The sequence below is a fragment of the Cylas formicarius genome, unplaced genomic scaffold (assembly GCF_029955315.1).
Source record: "Cylas formicarius isolate icCylForm1 unplaced genomic scaffold, icCylForm1.1 PGA_scaffold_9__14_contigs__length_23061073, whole genome shotgun sequence".
Classification (NCBI taxonomy): Eukaryota; Metazoa; Arthropoda; class Insecta; order Coleoptera; family Brentidae; genus Cylas; species Cylas formicarius.
This window is the reverse complement of record NW_026844365.1, coordinates 5,638,336-5,648,868: the sequence shown is the minus strand read 5'-3', so window position 1 is coordinate 5,648,868 and position 10,533 is coordinate 5,638,336. Positions and strand designations below refer to the sequence as shown.

The 10,533-nt window shown below is 34.2% G+C and overlaps 1 protein-coding gene across 1 annotated transcript; it reads left to right on the top strand.

The window, feature by feature from the left end:
• The first annotated feature begins 1,692 nt into the window (after positions 1–1,692).
• LOC132707512 (zinc finger autosomal protein-like) lies at positions 1,693–9,658 on the top strand. The gene is made up of 6 exons (XM_060679403.1): positions 1,693–2,231; positions 2,730–2,831; positions 3,241–3,663; positions 6,122–6,355; positions 9,059–9,209; positions 9,264–9,658. The coding sequence occupies exons 1-6, from the start codon at positions 1,864–1,866 to the stop codon at positions 9,501–9,503; spliced, it is 1,518 nt and encodes a 505-aa protein (XP_060535386.1). The 5' UTR covers positions 1,693–1,863; the 3' UTR covers positions 9,504–9,658.
• The last annotated feature ends 875 nt before the right edge of the window (positions 9,659–10,533 follow it).

The following is a 10,533-nucleotide window of genomic DNA, read 5'->3' as shown; positions in this document are numbered from 1 at the left end:
TTTTTTCACTCCCGTCTGTAAAATACCTAATTACCCATCGATCTAGCGTGTGGGAAGCGTCACTTTACCACATCAGTTTCGTTTCCCATGAATCCAAGCCACTTCGGACATTTCCGGGCTTTTACCGCACGGATTTGGGAGCAATCGGATGTTTTCGGAGATATTTCCCACGCTTTGAATTTTGACGTTTGTCAATTCTGACGGTCATGTCAGCGAATGTATTCGTGTTTTGCGAAAATGTACCCAAAAACTAACGGTCGTAGAAAAAATATAGTATGCAACGTTCGGTAAACTTTTTAACTCACTCGTTTATTAAAAACTCGCTCCGCTTGTGTCAAATAAACTCTTGAGTCAAATGCCGTTTACCGCACTTGTTGCATAATATACTATTTAAATTTTATACAAATAATACCTGCCATTGCGTAGAGCCCATAAAACCTTGCGACATGGAACTACGAATTACGAAGCTGAGAGCTCGTTAGTCTAGATGTGTCAATTTTTCCATAGCCCAGGTCCCACTTAATATTGAAAGGAAACAAGTTAACTGTGCACATAGTTGATTAAGTTACTTAACGTGGGAAATTCAGACGCGGGCTTCTTTACTTCTATTGAGAGTACAAGGATCGGTCAGTGACGCATGGTAGGTATTAACAATTGTGGTTTAGGTGAGATTCGGGACGGAATTAATACATTTCGAAACTGACTACGGTCATAACCCCAAGTAATCTTGTCCTATGAAAAAACTTTTTCAATATATAGTTATGTGAAACCATCTATTCGAGTATGGACGTTCTATTTCACTCCTTATCTCTTTTATAGCGCTCAGCAATATTAATCGTTTGGGTAGCATAGAACACTGCAAATGAATGCAATTAAATCAGTTCTTGAATGCAGTTCGTCTGAACAGCAGTGATCGCAACTACCAATTTAAAATTTATCAATTACGAATTTTTAACTGATAATAATTAAGGTTGATTAGACTTTGACGCAATGAACGATACTTTTCAGGGTTTAGACGTCTTAATTAAATGGTACAACTTTATGCAAAATATATTTGCCGCTTATATAATAACTTGTGGAATAAGATCTATGCTTTTTATAAAGCTTGGCGTTTTTCTGTGCGTTTGCTTGCAATCATGATTAATTATTTTAACTTTAAAAGACTGGCGGCATGCATTTGGCAAAGGGTGCTTGTAACTGTCTGTATCCTGTGGAAAGGATGACCAGTCGTACAGTCGTATGCAGGTAAAAAACCGTTCATTCTATGCCGGCTTTTGTCGTGAGAATTGTACATGGCGGTTTAATTTCCATTCGCTTCCGACAGAAGCCTTTGTATTCGTCCCAAAAAGTTTTGATATCGGTTTCAATGGTGTGGTTTTTGTTTGCCAAGTGTTTTTTTGAAGGTTTTAAAATGTGTAATTGTTGTCGGCACCGCTATTTTTGCCGTTCTTATAGGTTAAAGGCCGGGTCCTTAAAGGCTGTTGGTCCTTGGCGGTAGCGGGGGTTACTGTTTTTTGTTATCGGTGAACGACCTTTTTTATGCATCAGAGTAAAAGTGCTAGTTACATAGTTTTTGCGTATTTACTGGTCTGTGACTAACGAGAAAAAATTCTTTGGCGAATGGGCGAATGTCCTCTTCAAATGTAAATTGTATTTTCTCTCCATTCTATGCTGCCGGGCCGGGATAGTTTTAGTTTAGGCGGATATTGACTATGGCCTTTGGACGACATGTAATATGAAACTAACCAAAAGACCTGCGCATCCTTTTGAATAATCGTAGGAATAATCTCTTGAAATAAAAAAACGGAAAATGGATCTATCTAATCATGGAAGTTTTGGTTTAATTTTAATAAATTGTGAATTATGACAAAAACGGGCCTTTCGCAAGTGCAAGGTTATTACACTGGGTTGATATATCTATTTGCTCAAAACTCTGAGAAGATGTCCTGTATTCAGATTTTGGGAGGTATTAAAGACGAACCAAGGGAGCTGTTGGAGGTTAAGGTAGAAGAAATTACTGCAGATGATATAGTCGGTAATGAATTGAAGGAAACATACCTAGAACCAGAAATCTTGATTACATCTTCAATTCATATTACTCCAAAGGAAGAAAGTCCTGAGCAAGTAACTGAAGTCAGTTCAAGTGTTGCTGTAGGTGTAACTAAGAAAAACGGAAAGGAGACTCTGTCTGAAAAGTTACTAATAAATAATACTTTTGATGATTCCAAAAGGTTAGTAGGGTTAAATCTTGCTAGTTCTTGTTTTGATACACGTGTTTGTTGTGAGACTATGCAATAGTAGAAATTTTTATTAATTTTATGATTAAATGATTGTATAATCTAAGGCTGATATATGTTGGCAGGGTAAAGCGTTTTATTATTAATTATTTCCCCAAATCATTCTACACACTGGTCCATAATGAATGAGCCAAAAAGCAAACCTTGAAGAGCCAAATATAACTAATTTTATTGCAAGTGAAAGTGCTTTGCTCAATAACAGTTTATTAAACATTATTGCTGATATTCATTAAGCTAAAAACATATTTTCTAAATGTGTTAAAATACAAATAATGAAAAGTAAGATTACTTCAAATGATTATAATGACTTACAAATTATGAATGATGGGTTTGTTTAATCAAAAAGCATTTTTTATTAAAAAAATTTAGTGATGTATTATTCCAGTTCCTTTATTACTTATAATTTTTTATGTGGGTTGTTTTCCCTTTCAGAGTTAAAGAATATGAAATGGCTATGGATGAAGAGGGCTTCTACAGTTGTTTTTATTGCCACTACAAACACAAAAAAAGAGCATACACTAGAGCGCATGTCCGGTAAGTACACTATGCATAAGAGTTGGCAATACTGTGAGAAAATGCTAAATTCATTAATGTATTTGCTACTTATATACCTTATATATTTACGTATCACAATAAAAAAGGGAATCTGTAATTTTTTGTTTTATCATTTTATGTAAACAAAATTGGAAATATCATGAGTAAACCTTTCACGAATTCCATACTTTTTCAATTTGATAGTTAACAGCTACACACAGTCTAAAATTGACCCACAATAAGGTGTTCTAAAAGTGAACAATGCTCTCAAGTTGTTTGCATAATGTGAAATATGATAATTGACTGTCCATTCATGTCCATTACGGAGTGTTATGGTTCTCTTAGCATTGTGAAGCTTACTTTATATTACGATTTTCCATATTTACAAAAAAGGCGTTTAATCTTGCAGGAACATGCATCGGCCGAAGCAAAAATGCCCTTTTTGTCCGTACGAGACGATCGCGAACAAACTCATGAAGATCCATGTGCGGAAACACGAGTATCCAGATAAGTGTAAAAGTTGCGACTTCAGGACCTCATCGAGGCCGCTGATGAACCAACACGTTTTGGACAATCACAAAAAGTACATCTGCGAGAAATGTCCCGACAAATGTCGAAGGTGTAAACGCTTGAAACAGACCCGGTGCGAGTTTACAACCTCGAGCTTGCTAAGATCGCACATGCGGTATGTGCATACCCCGGCAGAGCAGATCGACTGGTTCTATTGTGCCAATTGTGATATGAAAGTTAAAAAAAAATCGGAACTCATTCCACACATCAGGGACTTCCACAATTTCTCGCAGTTGCATAAGTGCGATGATTGCTCCAAAGTGTAAGCTATACAAATTCCAACCTTTCATTTCCATTTTTTTCGGTACTGACGCATTCACTTACTTTTATTTGACAATGTTACTATCAAATGAGAAGAAAACAAACAGAGAAACGCCAGTAGCATTCAAAATGTGGCATCTCGTCTTTTTCACATTTATTATTTTATTAGGCAGATTCCTTCTCTTAAATTGAAATTAAATTAAAAAAAAATGTTTTATATTGGCAACAAATAAAAAAAAATATTTTGAATTCTGCAATAAGCATGTAATATTTGAATGTAAAATGAAACTTTTTGGAAATAAGTCGGTAAAAAAAGTTACAGTTGGGTGGCATAATTTTTTTTTTTATAGAGATATACCAAGAAGTCTAAACATAAGTTGAACATCTGAAAAATGTTGAGTATTTATATTAATACTATTATGATTCCAAATATAACTTAAATAATTCAATCTTTTTAGCAATATAATTCAGGAACGCAATACTATATTACATATGAAATATGACTAAAAAATTCGCAGGAATTCAAAACTTGTTTTTTTTTTTTTTGAGAAAATACATTTTTATTTTAGTGATGTCGCAAAACGCGGCAATATCAGAAATCTAAATCGACAACTCCAAGTTGGACAAAATCAGTTCAGTCATTTTGAAATTGAGGAGTAGAAGTAACAAAAGTTCTAAGTGCCATTTTTTTGAAAATTAGATTTTTATATAGAAGGTCATGCACTATGACCCGGACAGAGTGTCAAAATTTTAATTTCCGGAACAAATTACGCAGATAGGTGGCGCTTTCTGTAAGTGATCTGTTATTTTCACAACAAAGGGGTCGAGTGCCGTAATACGTGTTTTGCGTTTATATTGTTTTTTAATCGTTTTCTGTAACGACGGTGTCAAATGTTGTAAAAATGAATTTTGAACGTCGAAAACAAGGAATAGAAAAATTAAGTGATGAGCAAAAACAATGCAACAATTGCAGGACAATCCTATGAAAACAGAAATGGGAACCCTGTGGCTGAAAAAAAAGACCTAACCTACAAGTAAGTCATTGTTTTAATTTCTGAAATGGAAGCATCTATGTGACTCTAGGACTGTCCCAATTTTTATCTTATGCACTGTAGGTTTGATTTCACAGGCTTAGCGTAGTTGTTAGTATAGTAGATTAGATACTCACCCAATCTTTTTTTTAATATTGTGAACAACCCTACGGCGATCACACAGACAGATCGTTATACTGTGTATATTAATTTTTCTGTAAGTTCTTTCCTGCAGATAACATGTAAATGTATATTTAACTGGAGGTCGTTAAACTACTCAGGATACTTTTTGAAAAATACTATGAGTGCAGACCCGAAGTCCGTAGCACGTACATCATGGACCTGGTATATTTAACTGACGTAAAGAGAAGAAGGCATAGGTCATACGAAGACCCTTTTATGATTACTTTCGATTTGACAAAAAAGCATTTGGAACCTATTATACGAAAGAAAAAGAGCGGCAAAGTCGTTTATAAAGACATGAGAACTCGTACAGCTCATGGAAAACTTACGCACGGTGATAGGCAACTTGTTAGAGAGCATATGTATACCCCGAGAAGAATCTCATTATTCGCGCGCAAAAGTGCAATTTAAGTGCATTTAAGTGCAGATTTAAGTGTGAACCGCCTTCATAAAGCGTTTTTGCAGAAATATCCACTCAGTTTGGTCACCTACAAGTTTTATAAGGAAGTTTTAAAAGAAGACTTTACAAATGTTTCCATGCCATAGAAAGGCAGAAGCAGTGTGTATGCTCATGAAAGAAATATCGCATCGTCGCAAATGATTCCTTTTCTAAAAGATGCAAAGCACCAATAATTTTATTATAATTTGACCAAATAATATGTTGGCACTTAGAACGTTTCCCTTGTTTCTTCGAAAATTTTGTTTCAAAATATTTTTTCCACGTTTATTGTGTCGCAGCTTATTTACCTGTAAGCCAAATAATATATCAGTTTATTTTTTGAAAATAAAATGTTTTTTATTTTGGCAAGAATTTTGTTTTAAATATCTTCGTTTAATATTTTTGGCACTTACCCCTTCGTTACTTCTACTCTTCAATTATTGATATTTATTTTCGAAAATATTCGGACACAATCCCGATAGAGCAAAAACTATTTAGCGAAAATGGACGAAATTTGTTCCAGTGTTAACTTTAGGCATTTGTAATATTAAATTATTTCCTGGCTATTCCCGTCTTATATCTTTACCAACCGTAGTTATTAAACACTACTTTTAAATATTGCAACTAAACAAACCACAGTAGAGTTTTTTCACTTTCTTTTGTATTTATTTTAATCTTTCAAGTCTAGTCTATCCCATAACTAAAACTTAGTTGTTGCTACAGTGAAGACGTGGTCGTAAAAAAGTGAAAATTCAAATTTTCGGTAGGAAGATGACCGAATGTTTGCAAAACTGTTTGTTTTATAGATTTTCTTCACGAACCAGCATGTTAGGTCATAAACGGACTATCCACAGGAAAAAGCTCTTGAAATGCAACAAATGCGATTTCACCGTGTACTCACGGATTTGCCTAGAAAATCACATGATCCGCCACGGGAACATAGACGAGATGGAAGATCTGAAGTGCAACTTTTGCAGCTATACCAGCAAGATGCAAAGTTTGTTAAAAGGTCACATCAAGAGGAAGCACTGCGATGGAAAGTAAGGCATTTAGTAAAATATTTAGCGTGACTGTTACTAAATTGACCAATCTCAAGTACTCAATGACTGAAAATTTGTCACCGTTATTTTTAAATCAATTCAATTAAAGAGAAATTCTAATTTCTCAAACTTTATTGGATTGGATGGATTAAAATTCAACTCAATATTAAAATGTATTATTATCACAATATGTTGTTGCAATATCACAATATACCCCAATGTTACAATATTTCAATTTTAATGCAATAAGTTACAATTTTACAACATCTATTTGACATAGACATCTGCTAGATCTAAAAAACCTGTATCTCAATTGGTAACAGTTAATATTATTTAAAATTAAAACTAAAAAACTTTAATCATAAGAGGCAAACACGGAAGAGTTGCCCAAAATATACTTTTTGGCTTATCTAGAAGAGATAGGAAGCAGATTATAAAGTTTGGGCACTACATAAATTATTTTCTGCTGGTTAATAGTGTGTTAGTTTCCTTCACTGGTTATACGAGGGCAGTGCCAAAATTTCCCGGCCTAAATATGAAAAAGTAGAGTAACAATTTTTTATTATTTTTCAATATAATTCGCCTTAACTTCAATACACTTATTACATCTCTTTATAACCAACTCAATCCCTTTAAAAAAAATATTCTTTTGGTTTGTCTGCAGAATGAGCTAAAACAGCCTCTTTTAGCTCAACTTCATCGTTAAACCGCCGTCCACGTAAGTCCTTTTTCAAATATCCAAACAAATAATAGTCGCTGGGCGCCATATCTGGACTATAGGAAGGATGATCTATCTGTTGGAACCCACACTCTAAAATGGCAGCTTGTGCAACACCAGCAGTGTGGACAGCAAAAGACGCACGCCTCGGGTCAGTTTTCCTCGACGTTTCACACGTATGCAGTCTCGCAATTTATGTAATAATGTTGGGTAATATTTACCATTGGCAGTGGTATTAGTTTCTTTAAAATCTATCAAAAGAATTCCTTCACAATCCCAAAAGATCGTGGACATCACCTTTTTTGTTGACTGGTAGAATTTTCTTGGAGGTGCTTCACCCTTACGACGCCACTGCATTGATTCTTTCTTCGATAGAGGGCCATAATAGAGAACCATAGTTTTATCTCCTGTCACAATAGTTTCTATCAAGGCTTCGGTTCCGACCCACAGAGTTCTAAAAAAGACCGCTCACACTCGACACGCCGTTGTTTTTGAATAGCCGAAAGGTTTTTAGGAACTCATCTTGCACTAACCTTATGCATACCTAGACGATCATGCAGGATTCGACGAACACTTGTATCAGAAAGCTTAGTAATTTCTGAGATTTCCTCGACCTTTAAACGTCGATCACGCAATACCACCTCTTCCACAATCGCAACAGTATCTTCCGTTATGACCTCCACTGGTTGACCAGTTCTTGAATCATCTTCAAGGGACTCCTGCCCCATTATAGATTTAGTCTTACTTATGACAACGAAAGTAGTGTCCACGGCGGCATGTCAAAATGGCTTGAGATAAAAATTTACAATTTGGTAAATTGTGAATACTGGTAGTATAAAAACAATTGTCCGGCTGGTCCGGTTTCACCGGAAATAACCTCAACTTTGTTATTTTAAATGCAACACCCTGTCTATTTTTATATTGTGCGTGCTGCCTATGAACGTCCGACCTGCTTAATTTATATCCACATTTTAAGTGCGTTAAAAACATACCAGACACCTTTACTTGTTCTTCGACCGACGTGAAACAAGGGGGTATAATTCTGCTTGGTATTTATTATATTATATAATAATAACAAGCGTTATTATTATTATTGTTGTTCGTTTGATTATAAATATAAATATTAACAATTAGCAATTATATTACATTATTAATAATCCTTAATTGTATACACAAATAAACAGTATATACTAATTATTTTGGTTATTATATAAACACTGATTTGCAACAAAATTTACCTGACTTGTTGAAGATTTTGATGTTTAGTTCTCGCAATATACTAAGCTAACATTTACGTTTGACTTGATTTTTAATTATATTACATTGCTATTTATAATTATAGCACACATTATCAAAAGTTAACAATTATCAACATTTTTTTTTGGCCGAATTTGCCCAGTAACATTGTTGAAACAATTAAAGGTTGTTTTCTTAATTCAAAAGTTATACTATAGAGCGTTTATTATTATTTTCTGGTTTATTCCAAATAGACTAGGACTTTTGCGTTGCAATTGCAAATATTTGTTTTCAATCTCTTTAAAATTATCTGGGAATAAAATCGTTCCATCATTCAATATGCTCAAATACCCGATACAAGTTTTTTTTTTGCTAATAAAATTGCTACATATATAATTTTCAGTTTCTTTGACGGCAGGCTTTTGTCAGAGCAATAATTGTAAAATTTGCTGTATCTGTGTTTATCTGACCAACTCTTTAATTTGGGTAAGATCGTTTCATCGTTTTTGAAAGTACATTCTAGCTTTATAACCAGCAAACTAAAAAGTATCACCGTCAATTGCGAACAATGGTTCATTGACATACGCGTTAAACAAGAATAGTGGACTATGATTAAAAAAACGACTTGAAACGCCCCTTTTGTAACTTGCTATATACATTGTTATAAGAGTTACGGGTTTTACAGTTTCTGGAACTGCAGTGCAACAATTTTTCTAGAACGCTGAAAATCCACTAACATATTTCGATAGTTCCAGAGTTCAGTGTGAATATTGCCCTTACCAGACAAGAAACAAAGCCTTATTAAAGCTCCACTTGATCAGTAAGCACGGCACGAAAGACGGGCTTTTCTATAAGTGCAAACATTGCGATTATCAGACGCACCGAATGCATACTTTGAAGGTAAGCGAACGGACCTCTAAACGTAAACAAAATTAAAAATTCTCTTATTCGCAGATGCACCAGCTGAAACACAAGAAAGCCGACGAGCTGGAATATTTTTATTGTTATCACTGCCCGTTTAAGGCGACCCGCAAGGACAATTTGAAAGTGCACATTTTCAAGCACGACGCTTTCAAGAAACAGTACATATGTTATATTTGCAATTTCGCAGCGAAATCGAAATATCTGCTCGTCAAGCATATCGACAAACATTCACGCGACACCAAGGGCTCCAAATCGTCGAGAACTAAATAAATTGTTTTATTCTGATTCAAACTGACCAAAAAAAAAAAATATTTCGGCCAAAATTGATTCACAAATATCTAAAGGGATGACTCATCTTTTCACGGCTCCTGTTTTTGTCCTTTTGTTTCCATCTTGGTCTGTAGCAAAAACCAAAAAAGTCAAAATTCAAACCTGAATCAAAAAGATTTTCGTACTATTCGTTAGATTTAGAAATCTCGTTTAACAGTTTTTTTTTTATATTTTATTATCCTATTTGTTCTTTTGGAATTGTTTTACATAATTTAGGAGTTGTGGGCAGTATTGCCAATACGAAATATTTTATAATATTTTATTCTATATCAACAGTGGTGATAGCGATTATAAACGTGCATAAATTATGCACAAGTTGTCCCATGCCCTACAGGTTAAAGTATAAACCCAGCTTTAGCAGATTACAGGAACTGATTTTCTCATATATTTGGCAATGTGGTAAAACGCCATGAGATGATCTCGGACGGATATTATTGATCCAGTGGACAGAAGTTTTTTTTTTTTGTCTAATATTAAAAATTGATTTTGTGTTGGAGCTGGTCAATTCAAATCAATGTTTTAAATAACATCTTGTAACTGTAGAGTATCATCTATCATTATTTAATAATAATATGTATTTTATAATAATTTATTATTATACAACCTTCTTCGAGGAATATCCGAACACCATAATTAGCGATTCCCAATAAAAATATTGACTTCATTTGGTACCTAGAATGCAAAAGATTAATAAAAAAATAAACACAGGATTTCGTGGTATTTTAAAAATTATTTCAGTTAATTGACACAAAAAAATTGACCTGTCAATTTCGCAACCCTAATAAAGTGGACGTGCGTGAAATGTATACCGGGAAGATCATGTCACAAGTTTACGTTACTTAGACCTTTTGAAGAAGTCGCATGTGAACTATTCTGAGACGTTGCCAAATTTATAACAGAATTATGATTCCTGCTTTATTTTACGGTGTGTCGGATAGAATAAAATTTTTGTTTTTTGCGGTTTAGTACT